General features: G+C 43.7%; 1 protein-coding gene across 4 annotated transcripts in view; it reads right to left on the reverse strand.

Annotated features, from left to right (window-relative positions):
• The window catches only part of LOC140197511 (oxysterol-binding protein-related protein 1-like), a 344,662-nt gene that overhangs the window by 287,592 nt on the left and 30,754 nt on the right, over positions 1-26,316 (reverse strand). For all 4 annotated transcript variants that reach the window (XM_072257540.1, XM_072257558.1, XM_072257530.1 and 1 more), the window contains exons 7-13: positions 20,391-20,476; positions 18,874-19,018; positions 15,224-15,291; positions 12,528-12,572; positions 4,397-4,470; positions 4,238-4,301; positions 2,637-2,738 (exon numbers count right to left, since the gene is read on the reverse strand). In XM_072257540.1, coding sequence (XP_072113641.1) covers positions 2,637-2,738; positions 4,238-4,301; positions 4,397-4,470; positions 12,528-12,572; positions 15,224-15,291; positions 18,874-19,018; positions 20,391-20,476 — 584 coding nt within the window. The remainder of the gene's footprint in view (positions 1-2,636; positions 2,739-4,237; positions 4,302-4,396; positions 4,471-12,527; positions 12,573-15,223; positions 15,292-18,873; positions 19,019-20,390; positions 20,477-26,316) is intronic.

Below are 26,316 nucleotides of genomic sequence, written 5' to 3' on the forward strand. Positions count from 1 at the left end.
ATTTAACTAATTATGTGACTTCTAAAACCAATTGGCTGCACCAGTGATGATTTGGTGCAGTGGTCCCCAACCACCGGGCCGCAAAGCATGTGCTACTGGGCCGCAAGGAAACGATATGATTTGGCAATATGAAACGATATGAGTCAGCTGCACCTTTCCCCATTCCCTGTCATGCCCTCTGTTGAACTCGAACGCACACGAGGTCATCAGTGACCCAAGACGTGCAAAGGAATGGGTCCGCGACCCACTTGTGAATGTCCCCCGGTGAATCATCCATGTCAGCACGGGAAAAAGATCAACTCCTCAAGCTGGCAAGTGACGATGGGCTGAAATGTATGTTTGACGTAACATCTCTGCCGGCATTCTGGATCAAAGTCAAGGCTGAATATCCTGAGATAACCACGAAAGCGCTGAAAACGTTGCTTCCATTTCCAACATTTTTCTGCGAAGCGGAGTTTTCTGCAATGAATGCAACAAAAACTAAATTGCAGAATAGACTGGACATAAGGAACCCCCTTCGAGCATCGCTGTCTCCCATCACCCCTCAATGGAACGGTCTTGTTGCAGGAAAACAAGCTCAGGACTCCCACTGATTCAGCGATATTGGTATGTTGCAATGATTTTATATGTTCATACAAGGAAAATATGCACTGTATGTTTAATATCCAAACGTTACTTAAAATGTTATGATGCTATTGACTTATAATTGACTTATCAATATTCACACAAGGAAAATATGTGCTGTGTGTTTAATATCAAATTCGTTAGATAAACCCTTTTAGAATCAAAATTGAATTTATTAGCCACTTATAAGTGACTTATAGTTGACTTATCACCTATATTCCGGTCGTGATTAACACCCCCCCACCCCCAGGTCGGCCGGTCCGCAAGAATATTGTCAATATTAAACCGGTCCGCGGTGCAAAAAAGATTGGGTACCCCCCATTTGGTGTGTTATATTAAAGGGGTTGAATACTTATGCAATCAATCTTTTGTATTTTAGGTTTGTAATTAATTTAGATCACTTTGTAGAGATGTGTTTTCACTTTGATTTAAATCCAGTGATTCAATGTTGTAAAACAATAAAACATGAAAACTTTCGGGGGGGGGGGGGAATACTTTTCATTGGCACTGTAAATGCCAACAGAAGACAACTAAAAAGTCATTATGAAGGTAAAGACAAAATATAAAAGTAAGCTAGCTAATAATATTAAAGAGGATATCAAAATTTTCTTCAGATGTGTGAAGTGTAAAATTGAGGCGAGAGTGGATTTGACATCAGTCTTCACTGTGGAAGACACTAGCAGTATGGTGGAAATTCCAGGCTCAGGTGATAGACGAAGATTTGATTGATTTTGTGTACTTGGATTTTCAAAAGGCTGTTGACAAGGTGTCACACTGGAGGCTGTTTAAGCTACAAACCCATGGTATTACAGGAAAGATTCTAGCATGGATAAAGCAGTGACCGATTGGCAGGAGGCAGAGAGTGGGAATAAAGGGAGCCTTTTCAGGTTGGCTGCCAGTGACAAGTGGTGTTTCACAGGGGTCTGTGTTGGGACCAATTCTTTTTACATTATATGTCAATAATTTGATGATGGAATTGATGGTTTTGTTGCAAAGATTGCAGACAATATGAAGGTGGGTAGAGCGGCAGATAGTTTTAGGATATAGAGAAGCTACAGAAGGACAGATGGATTAGGAGAATGGGCAAAGAAGTGGCAGATAGAATAGAGTGGGGAAGTGTACGGTCATGTACTTTAGTAGAAGAAATGAAAGGGTTGACTATTTTCTAAATGGAGAAAAAATACAAAAAACTGAGGTGCAAAGGGATTTGGAGTCCTTGTGCAGGATTCCCTGAAGGTTAATTTGCTGGTTGAGTCTGTGGTGAGGAAGGCAAATGCAATGTTACCATTCCTTTCAAGAGGACTAGAAAATAAAAGCAAGGATGCAATATTGAAATTTGTAAAGCACTGGTGAGGCCTCACTTGGAGTATTGTGAGCAGTTTTGGGCCCCTATCTTAGAAGGGATGTGCTGAAATTGGAGAGGGTTCAAAGGAGATTCACAAAAATGATTCCAGGATTAAACAGCTTGTCAACCACACAATATTCACACAAACCAGGGTTTGAGTGGACCAGACATTCCAACCTCACAGATTTGGCAAGATCAAAGTCGTACTCGCCCTACACATACGAAGCCTGAGAAATTGGGGTTTCTCGCCGTGGAAGCCACATTTCCAGAGACGCCCAGTAAGAGGGGTTTCCACATCCAATTAGTAAGCCCTAACACTAAAGTTTAGCAACACTTTGCACTAAAATGGATGTTTTTGTTTTAATTAGCTTTTTTTCTTTCAAACATTTTGTGTATGTTTAATTCATACTTCTCTTGTGAATGCTACTCATATGATGCCATGGGCCTGTGATGCTGCTGTACTCAAGTTTTTCACTGCACCTGTGTACTTGTGCATGTGGCAACAACTTGACTCTGTCTTTGACAGGGGTCCTCTGATAGCACGGTGTTCCCTGTTCACAACACATTAATATGATCACAGGTGTCCCAGAACTTTAAGTTACTTCAATGGCTGCATGCGTTCTATGCAGTAAGCAAGCCAGAACCCTGTGGTACGAACGTTACTCACTTGGCTTGTAAGAGATGGTGAGCTCTTCAGATTTGTTTTGAAGATGTGAACGCTGTCATCAAAGAACTTGACTGAAAAGACTCTCTGCTCTGTCCCTTTAACCTTTGGGGTCAAAATACATTGGGAATGAGAAACGCAGTAGCATATGAAATCAACATTAATTTCCCTGTCCAGTTGACTCAAGTACAAGTCAGAAGAGAAACTGTGTCAGACAGAAGATTCCCCACTATGCTGTTCATCGAACCAACAATCCCTCTCTGCCAACATAGTCATACAGCACAGAAACAAGTACTTTGGCCCAGATGGACCATGCCAACTAAGATGCAGTATCCAGACAATCCCATTTGCCAATGTCTGGCTCATGACCTCTGAACCTTTCCCATCCTCGTACCTGTCAAGCTATCTTTGCCTCAACCACTATCCCTAGCAGCTCATTCAAAAAACACACCACCCTCACTGTAACAAATTGCCACTCAAGTTCCTATTAAATCTCTCCCCTTACTGTAAACCAACGCCCTTCAGCTCTCTATTCCTGGGAAACAAAAGGCTGTATACATTACCCCTACCTATGTTCCTCGTGATTTTATACAAGATCATTTTCTCAATCTTCTGTTCCAAGGATATAGTCTTAGCCTGTCCAAGCTTTCCCTATCATTACTTTCAGTTCAAGACCTGGTGACATCCATGTAAATATTTTCTGCACTCTTTCCAGTTTAATAACATCTTTCCTGTAGTAGGGTGACTAAAACTGAATACTCCCAAGTGCGGCCTCACCAACATCTTGCACATCTGTAACCTAACATTCCAAATTTCCTGCTCACTGCCTTGACCGTTTGAGGCCATTGTGCCAAAAGCCTTTGCCATCACCCTGTTAATCTGTAACTCCCCGTTCAGAGGACCATCTGTTGTGTAATGCACTACAGGCCCTGCTATTCACTGTGGATGTCCTACCCTGATTTGACTTTCTAAAACGGGACACCTCGTACTTATCTGAACTAAACTCCATTTGTCATTCCTTGACCCACTTACTCAGTTGATCAAGATCACCCGTTACTTTTAATAACCTTTTGTTGACTGCCTCACCTAAAGCAACCCTCTTCCACAAACTCCTCACCATATGCCCCATCTCTAGGACATCACCATCCGCCCCACCACATCTGACCCCATCACCTTTAACATCTACAACCTTCGCCCCCACCCCCCACCAAAACTAGGCTCCACCTGTTCTCGTCCCCACCTGATCTGGGTCAGGACGACATGATTGGTTTTACTGCATGTGTGCTCCTGACTAACTATGATGTTCGTGCAACACATCAGGTCTTTTCTCCTGATGTCCGATGGTTTTGCATTGGTTGGATGGTAAACCAAGTTTGATCTTCAATTCACCTCTCCACTAGACTAACATTTTATCTTTCTGTTCATCAGCCTCTCTCACCCTCCACCATTACCCCATCACTCCACTTTCCTACCCTCTGCCCTATCACAGACCATCCCTTTACTGTCTCCCCTATTTTCCCTGCAGCCTGTTGTGATTTTACTCATACGTTTGACTTCTATGAGAAATCCTCCCTCTCCATCTCTACTGAAATAATGAGCCTTACCATACAAACAGCCTGTGTCAGGTTCTTGCAGCCAAGCCGGTACAAGTCAGTCTTTGCTTCTGACCTTAAATACACAGGAAGAACACAGTTAAAGATTCTGATCCATTGACAAGACAACATAATTAACAGACCACACCAAAATATTCTGCTCACACTTACTGGCTGTGAAACCAGCTCAACACTCCATGTTCCAAGACGACCCAGAACAAGTTCCATCCGAAGAACCTGGAACGCTGGAAAATTCAGGAGCATCAGATCAACATACACAGACGGACCAGATCAGTCAAAGCCAGGCATCAACACCATTCGCAAAAGCTGTGGGACATTAATGGACCAACATCCAGGAGCATTGCCTCATCATCCAGATGGGCATGTCCGAGTCCCACCACAGCTATGTAAATTCAGGATATTACACACGTCTCCAATAAGACAGCTGTCTCAGTGACGGATATTGTGAAATGTTTGTATTGCATCCATAACCCCATCCGGATCCCAAACCTTTATCAGGAAAGGAAGTCTGCCTCTCTCACCCAGTCTGGTTAATACACAACTCCCGGCCCATCAGACTGCTCGATTCTTCACCACCCTCCACGTTGGATCTCCTACTGTAATTATCTTGCTGAGACAATCACAGGATGTGAAGGCTACTGACAGTGCCAGCAGTTTTTGTTTCTCCTCAATTTCCCCCATAATGAGGAAGCAGTTGAGAATCAAAGACCTTGGTGAGTTAGTAGTCACCAGGCGGGATAAGAAGAGATTTCTTCCCCTCAAGGATATTGATAATCATACAACACTCCAGTAGGTTTTGTGGTTATTGTCATTAAGGTGAGGTTATGGTGATTTTTCTTTTAATACTAAGTGCATTTAGCAACATACAGCACAGAAACAGCCTTTCAGCCCAACTCATCCATGAAAACCAGAGTGCCCACCTAAGCGAGTCCCATTTCATAATCATTTGACTACACTTGGATCATACCCCTCTAAACCCTTCCTATCCACATTGTTATTCAAATGTATTTTAAATTTTGTTAATGTTGACGACTCCATCACTTTCCCTGGCAGCTCATTCCATATATGGACCACCCACTGTGTGAAAACATCAGTCCCTCAGACCCCTTTTAAAGCTCATCACATCTTAAATCTGGAGATCAGGCTGATGTTTCTTTGAGTTTAACATGTCCCTTGCTGTCCTGCTGGGCCAAATGGTTGGACCCATGGGATCAAGCGCAAGTTGGTAAATTGTATCCAAGATTACCTTGGTAATAACATAGTGGGTGATGATGGAGAGTTATCTTTGTGATAGGGAGCCAATCATGACCAGTTGTGTATCGCGGGGGTTGGGGATTGGTGCTGGGACTCTTGCTGTATATTGGTTGTTAAATAAAATTGGTAAACTGACTCATCATTGTCACATGTACCAAAGTGCTGTAGCCTTCCCCCCCACACCCCGACTGGGCTCAAATGCAAACTCGACTTGTTATCCGACTCTGCTAACAGCTACGTAACTCAGAGGTACGGCCACCTTTCACAAACAATATATGTTTAGGGTCAGTATGATTTGGGGTTCAACCAAACAGGAACATTGTGATGTTCCAATTAAATGAACCTCGATTTGAGTGAATGCTGTGTAACTACTGCCCATACACAATTATCAGTCGACAAGAAATAACAGATCGTACACCACATAAAATTACAAAGTATCAGCTTTATCAAACAGTTATTAGGAAAGAGAAAAGAAAAATAATAAAAGGGCCATTTAAGTTAAACCAGTCTAATGTGTGCATAAAGTTGGAGCTCATCCTGGAGTTGTCTTTACTCAGGTGCTGGACCCTTGGTCTGAGTGAGAGCACACACCACATTCTGAACTTCACTCGAAATCCATCTCAAACAAATGGGCTCTCTCTCTCTCTCTCTCGTGGGAGTATTGGCCCTTCCTCCTCGGAGCAGTTCAGCTGCACAAAGCTCTCCGTGCAACAGGGGCACGGCTTCCCATGGCATTCTCAGGCATTTTCCCCCCTCCCCTCCGCAGCTTCCGCCAAAAGAAAACCCACGAACCACACTGTCCATCACCAAACACTCTCTCCATCCCGCTCTCTCCAGAACTTTCTCCTGATTCCACCATCCTGTTTGGCTGACACAACATTCCTAAGTTGTTCAGCAGGGCTTCTTATCTCTAGCCGAAACCAAAACATTCTACCTGCAGGACACACTGCTGTTGCAGAACTGCTAAAATGAAAGACCTACAGCACAGCAGCAGAAATGTTTTTATAGGCATCCATTAGTCTCGTGAGACCATGGATTTATTCCATGGATTTGGAAGGTTTCCAGGATGGGCAAGGTTGTATGGAAGACCAGCAGTTGCCCATGCTGCAAGTCTCCTCTCTCCACGACACCAATGTTGTCCAAGGGAAGGGCACTAGGACCCATACAGCTTGGCACCGGTGTCATTGCAGAGCAATGTGTGATTAAGTGCCTTGCTCAAGGACACAACACGCTGCCTCAGCCAAGGCTCAAACTAATAACCTCCAGATCACTAGACGAACGCCTTAACCACTTGGCCACGCGCCAACACAGTAGAAATGTTAACCACGACATTACAGTACAGTGAAAAAAATTGTCTTGCATGCCATTCATATAGGTCACTCTATCACATTAGCACATCCAAAGATCCCCACCACCCAGGCCATGCCATCTTCAGACAACTGCTATCAGGCATAAGCTACAGAAGCCCTACATCATCAGGTTCAAGAACAACTGCTTCCTTTCAAACATTCAGTCCTTGAAATAAACACTACAACCCTAATCACTTCAGTTTGCAACACTAAGACCACCTTTGATAATTGTTTTTTTGTAAACATTACATAAACAATGTTTAATTTATATTAATCTTGTGAATACTGCTTATCTGATGCTGCCTACCTGTGATACTGTTGCAAGTAAGTTTCTGATTGCACATGTAAGTGCACTTATGCAACTTGACTTTGAGAATAGGATTGATATAGGTGAGTACATCAGTTGGCATCCACACGGTGTAATAGGGCTTTGACCAGTCCGTGTTTGGGACTGATGAGCAAGAGCAAGTTAAAAGAAGGTGGGGCAAGTGCAGTGACAGCCCCACAGCAGTCATTGTCTGAGTGGACAGGGTCACAGAGGTGATCTTGAGGCTTTAGCTCTTAGGGATTTCAGCGAAGACAGATTTCAGTCAAAAAAAGCAAAGGAAAGAAAAGCTCCAGGTTAAGATCTCATCTTTTTTCTCCAGTCCTGATGAAGGTTCTCAGCCTGAAACTGACTGTTCACTCTTTTCCACAGATGCTGTCTGACCTGCTGAGTTGCTCTGGCATTTTGTGTGTGTTGCTTTATTTTTCCTTCCCTTCTTTATAACCTGTTTAACTGGGCCGTAGAGATGCCAGGCAGGATAGTGGTATGCTCCTCTTGCAAGACTTGGGAAGGCAGGGAGACCTCCCGAGGCCCTGACGACTAAACTGCAAGAGGTAAATATAGTTGCAGCTTCTAACAGTCTGAGTTAAGGGGTTGGAGCTGGAACTGGAACTGGATGAACTCCTGATCATTCGAGAGGCTGACAGAGTGACAGATAGGACAATATAGAGAGGTAGTTATACCCAAGGTTCAGGACACAGGAAAGTGGGTGACAGTCAAGAAGGGTAAAGGGGTTAAACAGCCAGTACAGAGTACCCCGTGGCCATTCCTCTGAACAACAGGTATATCACTTTGGATACTGTTAGGGGGGAGGGAAGCCCTAACAGAGGAAAGTCATTGCAGTCAGGTCTCTGACGTTCAGTCTGGCTCTGGGACCCAAAAGGAAAGGGGGAGGGAAGAGGCACTTTGTGGTGATAGGGGATTCATTAGTTAGGGGAACAGACAGGAGGTTTTGTGGGCAAGAATGAGATTCCCGGATAGTATTCTGCCTCCCGGATGCCAGGGCCTGGGACATGCTGGATGGAGCCCTCAGCATTCTTAAGTGGGAGGGTGAACAGCCAGAGGTCATGGTCCAGGTAGGTGACCTATGACATGGGTACGATGAGTGATGAAGTTCTGCAGAGGGTGTTCAGAGAGTTACATGCTAAGTTAAATGGCAGGACCTCCAGGGTTGTGATCTCAGGATTGTTACCTGTGCCACATGCTAGTGAGGCCAGTTTAATACATGGCTAAGGAGTTGGTGTAGGAGGGAGGGCATAAGATTCTTGGATCATTGGTCTCTCTGCCAGGGAATTGAGTTTGTTGAATGCCTACAAGATGGCTTCTTAGAGCAGTTTTGTCGTCGAGTCTACCAGAGGATCAGCTGTACTGGATTGGGTGTTATGTAATGAACCAGAGGTGATTAGGGAGATTAAGGTAAGAGAACCCTTAGGAGGTGGTGATCACAATATGATTGAATTCAACTTGAAATCTGATAGAGAGAAAGTAAAGTTTAACGTAGCATTACCTCAACGGAGTAAAGGAAATTACAGTAGTATGACAGAGGAGCTGGCCAAAGTAAATTGGAAGGAGTTGCTGGCAGAGATGACAGCAGAGCAGCAATGGTGTGAGTTTCTGGTAAAAATGAGGAAGGTGCAGGATAGATGTACTCCAAAAACAAAGAAATACTCAAATGGCAAAACAGTACAACCATGGCTGACAAGGGAAGTCAAAGCTAATATCAAAGCAAAGGAGACGGCATACAACAAAGCAAAAATTAGTGGGAAGCCAGAGGATTGGGAAGCTTTCATAAACCAACAGACAGCAACTAAAAGAATCATTAGGAGGGAAAAGATTAAATATGAAAGCAAGCTGGCAAACAATATCAAAGTGGATAGTAAAAGCTTTTTCAGGTATGTAAAAAATAAGAGAGATGAGAATGGACATAGGGCCACTAGAAAATGATGCCGGAGAAGAAATAATGAGAGGCAAGGAGATGGCAGATGAACTAAATGTATATTTTGCATCAGTCTTCCCTGTGGAAGACTCTAGCAATGTGCCAGATGTTGAAAGGTGTGAGGGAAGTTAGGTGAGTGCAGTTACTATTACAAGGGAGAAGGTGCTCAAAAAGATGAAAGACCTGAGTGTGCATCAGTCACCAGGACCAGAGGAACTGCACCCTAGGGTTCTGAAAGAGGTAGTACTGGAGATTGTGGAGGCATTAATAATGATCTTTCGAAAATCATTAGACTCTGGCATGGTGCCAGAGGACTGGAAAATTGCAAATATCACTTCACTCTTTAAGAAAGGAGGAAGGCAGCAGGAAGGAATTTATAGACCAGTTAGCCTGAAGTCAATAGTTGGGAAGATGTTGGAGTCAATTGTTAAGGATGAAGTTATGGAGTATTCGGTGACACCGGACAAGACAAGACAAAGTCAGCATGGTTTCCTTACGGGAAAATGTTGTCTAACGAACCTGTTGGAATTCTTTGAGGAGACTGAAAGTAGGATAGATAAATGGATGTTGTATATTTGGACTTTCAGAAAGACTTTGACAAGGTGCCACACAGGAGGCTGCTTACCAACTTAAGAGTCCATGGTATTACAGGAAAGTTACTGGCATGGTTAGAGCATTGGCTGATTGGCAGGAGACAGTGAGCAGGAATAAAAGGGTATTCTTCTGGTTGGCTGCCAGTGACGAGTGGTGTTCTGCAAGCATCTGTGTTGGAACCACTTCTTTTTATGCTGTATATCAATGGTTTAGATGATGGAATAGGTAGTTTTGTTGCCAACTTTGCAGATGATACGAAGATTGGTGGAGGGGCAGGTAGTGTTGTGAAAACAGGTAGGCTGCAGAAGAACTTAGACAGATTAGGAGAATAGACAAGGAAGTGGCAAATGAAATACAATGTTGGAAAATGCATGGTCATGCACTTTCGTAGTAGAAATAAATGTGCAGACTATTTTCTAAATGGGGAGAAAATCCAAAACTCTGAGATGCAAAGGGACTTGGGAGTCCTTGTGCAGAACACCCAAAAGGTTAACTTGCAGGTTGAATCAGTGGTGAGCATTCATTTCAAGAGGTCTAGAGTACAAGAGCAGGGATGTGCTGCTGAGGCTTTATAAGGCACTAGTAAGGCCTCACCTTGAGTATTGTGAACAGTTTTGGGCTCCTCATCTAAGAAAAGATGTGTTGGCATTGGAGAGGGTTCAGAGGAGGTTCACAAGGATGATTCCGGGAATGAAAGGGTTATCATATGAGGACCGTTTGATGGTTCTGGGTTTGTACTCGCTGGAATTTAAAAGGATGGGGGGGGCGGGTTCTCATTGAAACCTTTCGAATGTTGAAAGGCCTAGACAGAGTAGATGCGGAAAGGATGTTTCCCATGGTGGGTGGGTCTAGGACAAGAGGACATAGCCTCAAGACACAGGGATGTCCATTTAAAACAGAGATGAGGAGAAATTTCTTTAGCCAGAGGATTGTGAATTTGTGGAATTTATAAACCACAGGCAGTAGTGGTAGGCCAGGTCATTGGGTATATTTAAGGCAGAGCTTGATAGTTCTTGATTGGACACGACATGAAAGGTTACGGGGAGAAGGCCAGGGAGTGGGGTTGAGGAGGGGGAAGAAAAGGATCAGCCATGATTGAATGGCAGAGCAAACCGATGGGCCAAATGGCTTAACCCTACTCCTGTCTTATTGTCTTATGGAAGGTGGGCCCTGTACAGAAGGGATGGTTTGCTCCTGAAATTGATGAGGATTAAATTTCTAGTGGGAAAGATTGTTAATGCTGCATGCTGGGGTTTAAACTAGAGCTGTAGGGGGATGGGAACCAGAGTGCCAGAACAGATAGTGGAGTGGTTGGGGAGACAGATGTTGGTAAGACTCCAAAGTCAGGAATCAAAAGGTTGAGCACAGCACGACTCGAGACCTGAGCTGCATATATGTCAGTGCAAGAGGTATGGTAGGAAAGGTGGATGAGCTCAGGGCATGGATCAACACCTGAAATTATGACTTTGGAGCCATAAGTGAGATTTGGTTGCAGGAGGGGCAGGGCGGGCAGGCAGCTCAATATTTCAGGGTTCCGTTGTTTTATCCTGACAGAGTGGGAGGGATTAAAGGAAGAGTGCTGACATCACCAGTCAAGGAAAATGTCATGGTAGCGTTCCGTCTGTGACTGGTGAGGCGTTACGGATGAAACTGAGAAATAAAGGTTTGACCACATTAATGAGGCTATATTACAGACCACACAACAATCCTTGGGGTACAGAAGTACAAAGTTGTAAAGAGATCACAGACTGTTGCAAGAAACAGAACGTTGTAACAATAGGTGATTTTAACTTTTCACTTATTGACTGGGACTCCCATACTGTAAAAGGATTAGATGGGATAGAGTTTGTCAAATATGCTCAGGAAAGTATACAGAAGTCCCAATGAGAGAGCGTGCAATACTGGATCTGCTATTAGGGAATGAGTCAGGACACCAGACTGAAGTTTGTGTAGGGGAACACTTTGCATCCAGTGACCACAATGCCATTAGTTTCAAAGTAAATATGCAAAGAGATAGGTCTGGTCTGCAGGTTGAGATTTTAAATTGGAGAAAGGCCAATTTTGATGGTATCAGAAATGATCTGGCAAGTGTGGATTGGGACAGGCTGTTTTCTGGCAAAGGTGTACTTGGAAAGTAGCAGTCCTTCAAAAATGAAATTTTGAGAGTCCAAAGCTTGCATGTGCCTGTCAGATTAAAACGTAAAGATAACAAGTGTAAGGAACTTCAGTTTTCACAAGATATTGAGGCCCAGGTTAAGAGGAAAAAGGAGGTGCATAGTAGTACAGACAAGTAGGAACAAATGAGGTGCTTATGGAGTGTAAGAAATGCAACAGGACACTTAAGAAAGAAATCTGGAGGATAAAAGAAGGCATGAAGTTGCTCTAGCAGACATGGTGAAGGAGAATCCTAATGGATTCAACAGACATGTTAAGAGCAAAAGGATTGCCAGGGATAAAATAGGTTCTCTGGAAGATCAGAATGGCACTCCATGTGTGGAGCCAAAACAGATGGGGGAGATCTTAAATGCATTCTTTGCAACTGTATTTATTCAGGAGATGAATACTGAGTCTATAGAATTTCAACATTTAAAAGAAGTTTGGATAGGTACATGGATAAAGGAGGGTTATGATCCCCATGCAGGTCATTGGGAGTAGGCAGGTTAAATAGTTTTTCATCATGGACTAGATGGGCTGTTTCTGCGCCGTACTTCTCTACGACTCAATGACTCTATGGTGGGCTGAATGGTTTCTTTCTACGCTTGGATTCTCTGTATGTGTATGTCACATTAATCGGCTCTCACGCATGTACATGAAGAGAATTACCTTAAAAAGTGGTCCTTCAAATCTCTGCACCATTTTATGCATTCCCTAAAGAGGAGAAACAGTTGATATTAGTTGCAACATTTGCCCTGCGCACGTCATAACAATTTAAACAAATAAGTCCCAGAATTTGTACCCATTTGGAAACAGTGTTGGTAATTCACAGCTTTAATGATCAGATGTTAAAACACAGAACAGTGCAACACAGCAACAGGCCCTTTCCCCTTTCCCCATAAAAGCTGTGCCAACCATGAGATCTGCAATCTGCTGAGGGCCACATCAGAAGCATTCAAAGTCTGATGACCAAAAAAAGTTACAAGTTGTGCAGGTAAATCACCGGAGAGCCAACTCACCGGTGAAGTGCCAATTCCAGACTAAACATGAATCAACCAAGGATGCTTGACAGCTGTTGCAGGGTTGAATACTATCACCTAACTTTATAAAGTTAAATCAAGTGACATCATAACGCTGTTTCCAGATGAGCTCAATCACTTCTATGCTCACTTGGACCATCAAAACAAGGAGGAACCATCGAGAACTGCCATAGCCCCCAATGATCCTGTGATGTCAGTCAATTTAGCCGATGTGTGAGCAGCCTTCAGGAGGGTGAACTCACGAGAAACATGCCACCCGGACAGGGTACCTGGCCAAGTACTAAAGACCTGTGCTAATCAACTGGCTGGAGTGTTCACTGGGATCTTTAACCTTTCGCTTCAAGCTGGCCTCAATTATACCAGAATGGGGCATCCTGCCTCATTGACTATTGTTCAGTCACACTTACAACCACAGTGATGAAGTGTTTGGAGAGGTTAGTAATGAAACATATTAACTCCTGCCTGAGAAGCAACTTGGGTCCACTCCAATTTGCCTACATGAGCAACGAGTCCACAGCAGATGTCATCTCATTTGCTCTTCACTCAACTCTGGGACATCTGGACAGCAAAGACGCATACATCAGGATGCTCTTTATCGACTATAGTTCAGCAATCAATACCATCATCCCCTCAAAACTAATCAATATGCTTCAAGATCTTGGCCTCAAAACCTCCTTGTGCAATTGAATCCTCGATTTCCTCACTTGCAGATCCCAGACAGTTCAGTTTGGCAAAAACACCTCCTCCATGATCTCAATCAGCACAGGTGCACTACAAGGCTGTGTGCCAAGCCCCCTGTTCTACTCCGTTTACACTTATGACTGTGTGGCTAAGCAAAGCTCCAATACCATATACAAGTTTGCTGATGACACCACTGTTGAAGGCTGAATCAAAGGTGGTGACAAATCAGCATATTTTAGTGAGATGGAAAATCTGGCCATAACAATGACTTCTTACTCAATGTCAGCAAGGCCAAGGAGATGATTATTGACTTCAGGAGGAGGAACCAGAGGTCAACGAGCCAGTCCCCACTGGAGGATCAGAGGTGGAGAGGGTCAGTAACTTTAAATTCTTAAGTGTTATTATTTCAGAGGACCTGTCAAAGGAAGCAAGGCAGCACCTCTACTCCCTTAGGAGTTTGCAAATACTCAGCATGACATCTAAAACTCTGGCAAACTTTGATGGATGTGTCGTGGAGAGTATATTGACCGGCTACATTGCAGCCTTGTCTGGAATCTCCAATGTCCTTGAGCAGAAAATCCAACAAAAAGTAGTGGATATGGCCCAGTCCATGGCAGTTAACACCCTCTCCACCACTAAGCACATCTGCACAAAGCAGTCTCAGGAAAGCAACATCCATCAACAGGGACCCCCACCACCCAGGACATGATCGCTTCTCGCTGCTGCCACTGGGAAGGTGGTAAAGGAGCTTCAGGACCTCATCACCAGGATCAGGAACAGTTATTGGCCCTCAACCATCACTTCACTTGGCCCATCTCTGAAGTGTTCCCACTACCTATGGACTCACTTTCAAAAACTACCTCATGTTCTCAATATTTATTGCTTATTTATTTATTACTATTATTTCTTTCTTTTTGCATTTGCAGTTTGTTGTCTTTTACACACTGGCCGAATGCCCAAGTTGGTTTGGTCTTTCATTGATTCTATTATGATTATTCTATTATGGATTTATTGAATATGTCTGCAAGAAAATGTATCTCAGGGTTGTACATGGTGACATACCTGTATTTTGAAGATAAATTTACCTTGAATGTACTTCAAACCATGCCATTTTAAAATCAGCCTGCCTGCTGCATATAGTCTATGTACCCTCATTTCCTGCCTGTCCATGTGTCTGCCTAAATGCCTTTTAAACTTCACTAACATAACTGCTCCCCCAGCCAGCCCGTTCCGAGCACCTCCAATGGCTGCATGAAAAAAAGCTGCCTTGTAAATCTCCCTCAAGCTTTCTCCTCCTCACATTAAAACTATGCACTGTAATATTTGTCACTTCCACCCCGATAAAAAGACTAACAATCTACACTATCTATAGTTGTATATATTCTCACAGCTTTATAGAATTCCATTATTTTAACACTTGAAGCTAAATCTTTATCCATTCAGAAACAGGCTTCTTATTGCCAACATCACAGTACTCTACCTCTGATCCCACGAGTTCACTGCCGCGCTGAGAACTAGTGTCTGCAATGATCTGGTATCTCCAAGTGAGATCTTCTGCAGGAAGCTATGGACAAACACAGCATTAACCCCCACAGACTCTGTTTAAAGGAAGACGTATAGCCCCCAAGGACTGGACAGACAAACCTTGTATGATTTGCCACCGAGTATTTGTCTGATCTCCGTGCCACAAGCCAGGTCATAAGGTAATTGATCTGTGAAAGAAAATTCAAGGGAGGTTAAAAGGGTCTGCGATTATCAATCCATTAAGGGAATGAGTTGAAAAACAGGAGGGATCAGAGACATACAACAGGAAAACAGGCCCTTTGGCCCTAATAGTCCCAGCCAATGGAAATGCCCATCTCAGCTCGTCCCACTTGCCCACGTTTGGCCCATATCCCTCTGAATTTTTCCTATCTATATACAGTGCCTATAAAAAGTATTCATGCCCCTTGGAAGTTCTCATGTTTTATTGTTTTACAACATTGAATCACAGTGGATTTAATTTGACTTTTTTTTTGACACTGATCAACAGAAAGGACCATTTTGTGTCAGTGAAAGCAGATCTCCACAAAGTGATCTAAATAAGTTATAAATATAAAACACAAGATAATTGATTGCACAATTCACCCCCTTTAATATGACACACCAAATCATCACTGGTGCAGCCAATTGGTTTTAAGCCACATAATTAGTTAAATGGAGATCACCTGTGTGCAATTAATGTGTCATATGATTGTAGTAAAAATACACCTATATCTGGATGATCCATCTGCTGCTGAGTCAGTATCCTGACAAAATCTACACCATGAAGACAGAAGAACACTCCAAGCAACTCCATGTAAAGGTCATTGAAAAGCATAAGTTAGGAGACTGATACAAGTAAATTTCCAGATCACTGAATATCCCTTGGAGTACAATTAAGTCAATCATCAAGAATATGGCACAGCTATAAATCTGCCAAGAGCAGGCCATCCTCAAAAGCCGAGTGACTGTGCAAGGAGACTAGTGAGGGAGGCCACCAAGAGACCTATGACAGCTCTGGAGGGGTTACAAGCTTCAGTGGCTGAGATGGGAGAGACTGTGCATACAACAACTGTTGCCCAGCTGCTTCACCAGTTGCAGCTTTATGGGTCAGTGGCAAAGAGAAAGCTACTGTTGAAAAAAACTCACATCAAATCTTGACTAGAGTCTACCAGAAGTCATGTGGGAGACTCTGGGGTCAGCAGGAAGAAGGTTCTATGGTCTGATGAAACCAAAATTGAGCTTTTTGGCCATCAAACTAAATACTATGTTTGGTATAAGCCAAACATCACATATCATGAAAAACACATCATCCCTACTGTGAAGCGTAACGGTGGCTGCAATCATGCTGTGGGGATGCTTCACAGGTGAAGTGGAGAGTAAATTGAATGCAGCAAAATACAGGGAAATCCTGGAGAAAAACCTGATACAGTCTGCAAAAGAGCTGCAACTTGGGAGAAGATTTGTTTTCCAGCAAGACAATGACCCCAAGCCTAAAGCCAAAGCTACACAGGAATGGCTTACAAACAACAAAGTCTATGTCCTGAAGGTGACCAAGTCAGTGTCCAGACCAAAATGAACCACTTCACACTTATCTGGGTTGAACTCCATCTGCCACTTCTCAGCCCACTTTTGCATCCTATCAATGTCCCACTGTAACCTCTGACAGCACTCCACACTATCCACAACACCCCCAACCTTTGTGTCATCAGAAAATTTACGAACCCATCCCTTCACTTCCTCATCCAGGTCATTTATAAAAATCACGAAGAGTTGGGGTCTCAGAACAGATCCCTGAGGCACACCACTGGTGACCGACCTCCATGCAGAATATGACCCGTTTACAACCACTCTTTGCCTTCTGTGGACAAGCCAATTCTGGATCCACAAAGCATTGTCCCCTTGGATCCAATGCCTCCTTACTTTCTCAATAAGCCTTGCATGGGGTACCTGATCAAATGCCTTGCTGAAATCTATATACATTACATCTACTGCTCAATCTTCATCAATGTATTTTGTCACATCCTCAAAAAATTCAATTAGGCTCATAAGGCACGACCTGCCCTTGACAAAGCTATGCTGACTATTCCTGACCGTTTTATGCCTCTCCAAATGTTCATAATTCCTGCCTCTCAGGATCTTCTCCATCGACTTACCAACCATGAAGTAAGACTCACTGTTCTATAATTTCCTGGGCTATCTCTACTCCCTTTCTTGAATAAGGGAAGAACATTTGCAACCCTCCAATCTTCCAGAACTTCTCCTGTCTCCACTGATGATGCAAAGATTATCGCCAGAGGCTCAGCAATCTCCTCCCTCACCTCCCACAGTAGCCTGGGGTACATCTCCTCTGGTCCCGGTGACTTCTTCAACTTGATATTTTCCAAAAGCTCCAGCACATCTTCTTTCTTAATATCTACATGTTCGAGCTTTTCTGTCCGCTGCAAGTCATCCCCACAATCGCCAAGATCCTTTTCCGCAGTGAATACTGAAGCAAAGTACTCATTAAGTACCTCCGCTATCTCCTCCAGTTCCATACACACTTTTCCACTGTCACACTTGATTGGTCCTATTCTTTCACGTCTTATCCTCTTGCTCTTCACATACTTGTAGAATGCCTTGGGGTTTTCCTTAATCCTGCTCGCCAAGGCCTTCTCATAGCTCCTTCTGGCTTTCCTAATTTCATTCTTAAGGTCCTTCCTGCTAGCCTTATAATCTTCTAGATCTCTATCGTTACCTAGTTTCTTGAACCTTTTGTAAGCTTTTCTTTTCTTCCTGACTAGATTTATAACCACCTTTGTATACCACCATCCTTTCCCTGTCTCTTTGGAACGTACCTATGCAGAATCCCACGCAAATATCCCCTGAACATTTGCCACATTTCTTCCATACATTTCCATGAGAACATCTGTTCCCAATTTATGCTTCCAAGTTCCTGCCTGATAGCCTCATATTTCCCCTTATTCCAATTAAATACTTTCCTAGCTTGTTGTTCCTATCCCTCTCCAATGCTATGGTAAAGGAGATAGAATTGTGATCACCAAAGTGATCACTATCTCCAAAATGCTCTCCCACTGAGAGACCTGATACCTGACCAGGTTCATTTCGCAATACCAGATCAAGTACTGCCTCTCCTCTTGTCGGCTTATCTACATATTGTGTCAAGAAACCTTCCTGAACACACCTAACAAATTCCACCCCATCTAAACCCCTTGCTCTAGGGACATGCCAATCAATATTTGGGAAATTAAAATCTCCCACCATGACAACCCTGTTATTCTTACACCTTTCCAGAATCTGTCTCCCTATCTGCTCCTCGATGTCCCTGTTACCATTGGGTGGTCTATAAAAAAACACCCAGTAGATTTATTGACCCCTTCCTGTTCCTAACTTCCACCCAGAGACTCCAGCGACAATCCCTCCTTTTACTGAGATCCCCCCTTCACTCTTCTAAATGCTACAGAATTCGAACACAGCCTACTCAACGCCTCCTCGTACAGCAAATCCTGCTCTGTCTGGAAGATAAGTTCCTGACTCCCCAACTCAATGCTTCGGCTAACAAAGACGAGCAAGTCTTTTAATGCCCTGTAAAAGTAAAGACTCTTTTACTGCCCTGTCAGCCTATGAGTCCACTATCACAGAGTGGTTTATCCAACCTCTCCTCATAGCTCACATCCTCCGTCCTTCATTGATGTAATGGGGTGCCCAGAACTGCAGACAACTCTGTGCAAGGACTCCATAACTCCCTGGCAGTAATGGCAGGAGCTACTCACTGTTATTGTTCTTGATGCTGGCGTCCGCTCCACACTTGAGGAGTCTGATGGTACACTGCTTCTGTCCCCGATAAGCTGCACAGTGTAACGGTGTGTTACCCAGCCTGTCCGTGCAGTTGACGGCTGGGGGGTTGGGCCTGTTCAGCTAAACAGAAAAACATTTCAATGAATCTCCTCGGCAGGAGCTGGGTCATTATTACTGATTCAGAATCAGAATCCGGTTTTGCATCACTGTCTTGAATGATGTGAATGGTGTCTTGCGGCAGAAGTACAGTGCAAAGACATAAAGTTACTATAAATTACACAATAAATAACAGTGCAAACAACAGGAATAATGAAGAGGTGTTCATGGACGGCTCAGAAATCTGATAGCGGAGGGGAAGAAGCTGTTGCTGAATGTGGGTCCTTCAGGCTCCTGCGTCCAGGTTCCCCACGAACCACTCAGGTTCCACGGTTCCATAGAAGCTGCTGGGAGCCCAGGGGCACGGGTGCATAGCTGCTCGTGGAATGATATTACAGCACCAACAACCCAGCTTTAACTCTTGCTAGTGTCTGTAAAGAGTTTGTACTTTATCCCCGTGTCTGTGAGGGTTTACTCCAGGTGCTCTGGATTGCTCCCACATTCCAACGATGTACGGTTAGGGTTAGTGAGCTGCAGGCATGCTGTGTTGGCCACGGAAGTGTGGTAACACCTGCAAACCACCCCACCCCCCACCCCACCCTTGGACTGTGCTGGTCTTTGAAACACTGTGTGTTTCAATACACATATAACAGGTAAAGCTAATCTTTAATCTTTATAGATTTTGTCAGGCCAGAGCTGAATCTAAATCAAACCGTCCACCAGCAGTGCACTCAACACAGAAACAGGACCTTCAGCCCATCCTGAGCACCCATTTAACACCACGAGCTTTAGCCTTGGTGATTCAAGTTCTTGTCTGGATAATTCAATGTGAGAAGAGTCTTACAGCTCAGAAACAAGCCCCTCAGTCCCACTGTTCCATGCCAACCAAGGAGTCTACCTGAGCTCGTCCATTTGCCCGCACTTGGCCGACATCCATCTTAAATTTTCCTTGTCCAAACCTTTTAAATGTTATAATTGTACCCCCTCTACCGCTTCCTCCAGCAGCTTGTTCCATGTACTCACCACTATTTATTTGGGAAAACCTACCCCTTAGATCCCCTTCACATCTTTCCCCTCTCACCTTAAATCTACGCCTTCAAGTTTCAGACTCTCTTACCCCAGGATAGAGAATGCAACCATCCTCACTATCTATGCCCTTCATGATTTTACAAGTTCATTCCTCAGCCTCCGACATGCCAGGGAAAACGCCAGCCTCTTAGGATCATGGAGTAATTCACATGGAAATAGCTCTTTCAGCCCAACCAGTCAATGCCAACCAAGATACCCATCCCAGTCTATCCAGTTGCTCCTGATAAGTCAAGTCCTCCAGTCTCAGCAATAGCATTGTGCATTGTTTCCTGCACCCCCTGCTGCTCCATGCATCTTTGGTTCTCACCAGTGCAGTTATTCCCGCGGCATCACCCTCCCGCGTCGCCATCAGTAGCAGCTCTTCCAGCTTCCTCTGCTGTGTCACTTCAGCGGCTGTTTGAGGCAAACAAAAGAATTCTCAGGCAACGTGGTCACGCAAGAACGTCCCACATCACACCAAGGTTACAACTCACACTAACAGTGTCTCCACCATCTCTCCTGAAACATATTAATCTCTTTTTTCATTTACAGGTCACATTTACTTTCCCTTGAGAAGGTTGGGGGGCGGGGGAAGATGCCTTTTTGACCCGCTGTAGTTCTCCTGGTGAAGGTGCTCCCATGGTGGTGTCGGGGAGCTACAAGACTTAGACCCCATGACAGTGACAGAACATTGCATGAGAGGGGAACCCTCGTCATCTATGTACCTATTGGCATACCTGTTAATTAGATTTAACTAACCTTTCTTTGGCAGCTGGTTCCATGTACAGTGGATTCCAGTTAAATGGGCCTTCAGATAATTGGGCAGCCGCTTATTTGGAACAACTCTTAACTCCTTTGTTTATTTGGGACACTACACTGCTTAATCGGGAGAGGAGACTTGCCAAACATCTTCTAACTAGCCTCAATCCGGTGCACTTACATCGCCATTAGACACTACTCCATCAAAGAGTTATAATCATACAGCACAGAGACAGGCCCATCAGCCCATCAAGTCCATGCCAAACCATTAATCTACCTAGTCCAATCCACCTGCACCCGGACCATACCCCTCCCATCCATGTACCTGTACAAATTTCCTTAAGTGTTAAAATTACCCCACATTTCACCCTTACCCAATGACCTCATCCAACCTTGGTGAAAAAAGCCTGCTTGCGTTTACCCAATCTATACTTCTCATGATTTTCTATACCTCCATCAACTCTCCCCCTGATCTTCTACATTCTAGAGAATAAAGTCCTGAGCTACTCAACCTTTCCCTTCAACCCAGGACCTCAATTCCCACCAACACCCTCACGAACTTTCTCCGCACTCTTTCAATCTTATTTACAGCTTTCCTGAAGGTAGGTGACCAAAACTGCACACAATGCTCAAAATCAGGCCTCACCAATGTTTTATACAATTTCAACATAATATTCCAACTCCTGTACTCAATACACTGATTTATGAAGGCCAATGTGCCAAAAGCTTTCTTGCAGTCCTATCTACCTTTGACTCCACTTGTGAGAAATCATGGATTAGTATTCCCAAATCTCTTTGTTCTACCACACACTCTGACCGCTCACCATGTCAGACCTACCCTGGGTGGTACTCCAAAAGTGCAACATCTCATACTTGTCTGCATTAAGTTCCATGTCATTTTTCAGCCCATTTTCTCCAGCTGGTCCAGATCCCACTGCAAGCTTTTATTGCGTTTGTTACCTGTCTCGTGAGTATCTCGTGAATATGAGGTAATTGTCTTATGCTATTGAAATGATGCAATGGTCTCATACCCTTGGAATGATGTAATTGTCTTGTGATAGTGGGGTGATGTGATGTCACGTTCCAACTGGTATATAAGGGGAAACCGCAGTTGTTGCGTAGTTCCTTTTGTTGGGAGTCCACTGTTGGTAGTTACGCCATCAGAGAAGAAGAAAGAGTGAGAGTGAAGAATCCCCAGCTCCGAACGAACCCCAAAAGGATTGGGGTCTCAGACTGAAAGATCGGCTGTTTACTCTTTTCCATAGATGCTGCCTGGCCTGCTGAGTTCCTCCAGTATTTTGTGTGTGTTGTTTGGATTTCCAGCATCTGCAGACTTTCTCTTGTTTGTACATCTACTACCACTCTCTGGCTTCTCCCGTGAAGCCAATGTCTAATCCAATTTACTGCCTCATCTTGAAAACCAAATTACAGAACATTCTTGACAAACTTCCCATGCAGGACTTTGTCAAAGGCCTCACTAAAGGCCTTGTAGATAACTTCCACCATCTTGGCTTCATCAACTTTCTTGGTAACTTCCTCGAAAAACTCTGTAGGATTAGTTATAGATGACCTACCACACACAAAGTCATGTTGATTATCCCTAAACAATCTGGCTATCCAAATACAATCGATTCCAATTAATAGGGCATATCGGGACAAGTAGAGTTTGGCCCAATTAAGCGGCTGCCCCAACTAGTTGAAGTTTCATGAAAATAGTTAAAAAGGATTAAAAAAAAAGACAGACCACCATTTAACTGAGTAACAAATTATTGCATGTATTTAACAAGTTAGAACACTATCAGTACGATCACAGTACCATGAAGCTCTGTATTAGTTCCCAATAGTTATCGATGGAGGAATTCATCCCCATAAACTGCAGCGTTATTTTGATTGACTATAAATGAACAAAATCAGCGCAGATACCGAGTGCAGATAATAGACTGCCTTCATACAATGCTGTTGCTAATTGTATCCTCCAACTTTTCATTTTCATTGTAACATTCAAGATGATTGTCAATACCTTTAAATTCTTCATAGATCCTAACTTGTTAAAGTGGGGAAATCGCTTCATTTTCACTCCAGGCCATTTCTGGCATCTCCAAGCTGGAATGCTTGAAACTGCAGTGAGCAAAACGATTCTAAATTGTCTCACTGCTTATTTCTCACCAACTATCAATGACAAAAACCACTGCTTTTGAACACGAGTACAAGTAATGGATAATATTTGAAAACAGTTTGCTCTGAGCAACACGTAGTGGCTAACGGCCACACAAGTGCACACACCTGTCACTAGTTAGAAACTGTTTGGTAACAGTCTCCTGCCCCAATTAAGTCGCAGTGTCTCAAATAAACAAAGGGAATACTAGTTATTTTCTCTAGTTTTTGTTCTTCAAGAATTGTCCCAAAGAAGTAGCTGTCCCAATTAACCAATGGCCCAATTTACTGTACTTATATATCCAGTCTCTTAGAATACCTTCCAGAAACTTTCCCACTGCTGATGCCAGGCTCACTGGCCTATAATTTTCTGGCTTATTCTTAGATCCTTCCTTCAACAACAGAACAACATTAGCTATCCTCCATTCCTCCAGCACCTCACACATACCCAAGGACATTTTAAATATCTCTGCTAGGACCCAGGCAATTTCTGCACTAACCTCCCACAAGTTGCAAGTGAACACCTTGTCAGGCCCTGGGGATTTATCCACCCTGATTTTAAGATTCAAACTCATTTAATGTAGTATCTTGTACACAAATGTAAAGGACAACATAATTGTTACTCCAGATCCAACACAGCACACAACATAAAAGATAAAGAACACAATAGCAATTAAAAAAACATATGAAGTATAAATACCTAAGATAGCTTATATACATCGATTGATTGTCTGTCCATAAAGTGACGCCAGACAATACATCAGGTGACCGACAGGAAATAATAATGTAGTGGTGGAGTTAGTGGGTGGAGGTGTTGATTAGCCTTACTGCTTGGGCAAAGTAACTGTTTTTGAGTCTGGTGGTCCTGGTGCAGAGGCTGCACAGACTTCTCTTTGCTGAGAATGGGACATGCAGTCCATGAGCAGTGTGGTGGGATCCTTCATGATGACCCTCTCCTGGCACCTCCATCTCCCCCAACTCTTTAGGCTCCATGCATAAATGACCTCTCTGATCTTCCAGAGGACCACTTACATCCATCGATATTCCTTGCCCTTAATGTACAACACTGTGTAAGGATCTTAGAAATGTATATATACATAACTAGGGTGCCTTGGACTTCTGCACATTACTGTATTTGTCAATGTGGAGAGGACAGTGAGTTTGTAAACCTGGCAGAAGCAAAGGATGTTGGGAAGGGGGAAGGTGGCAGAGAAGGAGTGCCAGGGCTGAGGGTGGTACGGGTGCAGACACACCCAGCCCTGAGACACCAGACAGGTCATATAATTCCAAACAATTGGTTTGTTGATCATTACAGAATGTCTCTCAGCTGCTTCCCGCCTCGTCCTCTCTCCCTTCCACTTTTCCCAACCATGATTCCCCTTCCCAGACTCAGTCTACAACAGAGACCACATCAGAATCAAGTTTATCACTCACATATGTCATGAAATTTGTTTTTGTTTTGTGGCAACAGTACAAAGGAATAATAAAATTACTATGGTACTGTGCAAAACTCTTTTCTCATTAGCTATATATGTGAGTCTAAGATTTTCGCACAGCACGGTATGTGCAGAAGCCCCTGGGATTCTCCTTCACCTTGGCTGCCAGAGCAACCTCATGCCTTCTTTTAGCCCTTCCGATTTCCCTCATAAGTGTTCTCTTGCATTTTTCCTCAAATACCTCATTTGCGCTTTCCTGCCTATACCTGTTATGCACCTCCTTCTTTTTCTTAACCTGGGCCTCAATATCTCTTAAAGACCAATGTTCCCTATAATTTGATATCCTTGCCTTTTATCTGAACAGCAGCATACAAACTCTATCCTCTCAAAATATTACTTTTGAAGGCCTCCCACTTACCAAATACACCTTTGCCAGAAAACAACCTGTCCTAATTTACAGCGAATGATCTATTCTGTTTTCTTTATCTTGTTTTATTTTTACAGTTGCCAAATCCTTTCTGATACCATCAAAATTGGCCTTTCTCCAACTTAGAATCTCAACCTGAGGACCAGACCTATCCGTTTTCATGATTACCTTGAAACTAATAGTATTATGATCACTAGATACAAAGTTTTTCCCTTCACAAAATTCTGTCACCTGCCCTGGCTCATTCCCCAATAGGAGATCGGGTATCGCTCTCTCTCTCGTTGGGAACACTATATACTAAGAAAACTTTCCTGAACACATTTGACAAACTCTATCCCATGCAACCTTTTTTTACAATATGGGAGTCTCAGTCAATATCTGGAAAGTTAAAATCACCTACTATCACAACCTTAGATTTCTTGCAAAAATCTGTGATCTCTCTAAAAATTTGCTCCTCTAAATCCTGGAGAATGTTGGGTAGTCAATAATATCCCCTGAACATCGTCATCCCTTTCTTATTCCTCAGTACCATCCATATGGCCCCAGTAGGCGAGCTCTCCAGTGTGGCTTATCTGAGTACTGCCATGCCATTTTCCCTGATAATAATGCTACCTCTCCCACTTTAGCCCCTCCCACTCTATCACGTCGAAAACAACAGAACTCTGGAACATTGAGCTGACAATCCTGCCCCTCCTGCAACCAAGGCTCACTAATGTCCTAATTCCATGTGCTGATTCATGCCCTAAACTCATCTGCCTTTCCTACAAAACTCCTTGCAATGTAGTATATACAACACCGACCAGTAGTCCCACCATGCCCAATCTTTCCATTCCTGCCTTTCCCCACAACCCCTCCACTACCTGGCCTGGCTCCCATCCCCTTGCAACTCCAGCTCAAACAACCACTCCCCCACCCATGCAGCACGTAAATATTCTTGCAAGGATATTAGATCCCCTCCAGTTCAGGTGCAGACCATCGCTTCTGTACAGGTCCCACTTTCTCTGGAAGAGAGCCCAATGATTCAAACATCTAAAGCTCTCCCTCCAGCACCATCTCCTTAGCTATGTGTGATCTTCCTATTTCAATAGGTAGTAATCCTGAGGTCCCATCCTTTAACTTAGCACTTAACTCCCTGAACTCACTTTGCAGGACCTCATCACCCTTCCTACCCATGCATTTGGTACCAACATGGACCACAGCCTCTGGCTCTTCACCGTCCCACTTAAGGATGCTGTGGACTTGACTCAAGATGTCCTTCACCCTGGCATGTGGGAGGCAATGTACCACCTGGAATCTCATTCTAGTCTACAGAGCCTCCTGTCTGGTCCTAACCCTAACCCTATCACTACAGCTTGTCTCTTCTCACCCCTTCCTTTCCTTTCTGAGCCACAGAGACAGACTCAGTGCCAGAGACCTGACCACTGTGGCTTTCCTCTACAAAGTCAACCTCAGCCCCCCACCCCCCCAAACAGTATCTG

This window comes from Mobula birostris, chromosome 1 (genome assembly GCF_030028105.1).
Source record: "Mobula birostris isolate sMobBir1 chromosome 1, sMobBir1.hap1, whole genome shotgun sequence".
Classification (NCBI taxonomy): Eukaryota; Metazoa; Chordata; class Chondrichthyes; order Myliobatiformes; family Myliobatidae; genus Mobula; species Mobula birostris.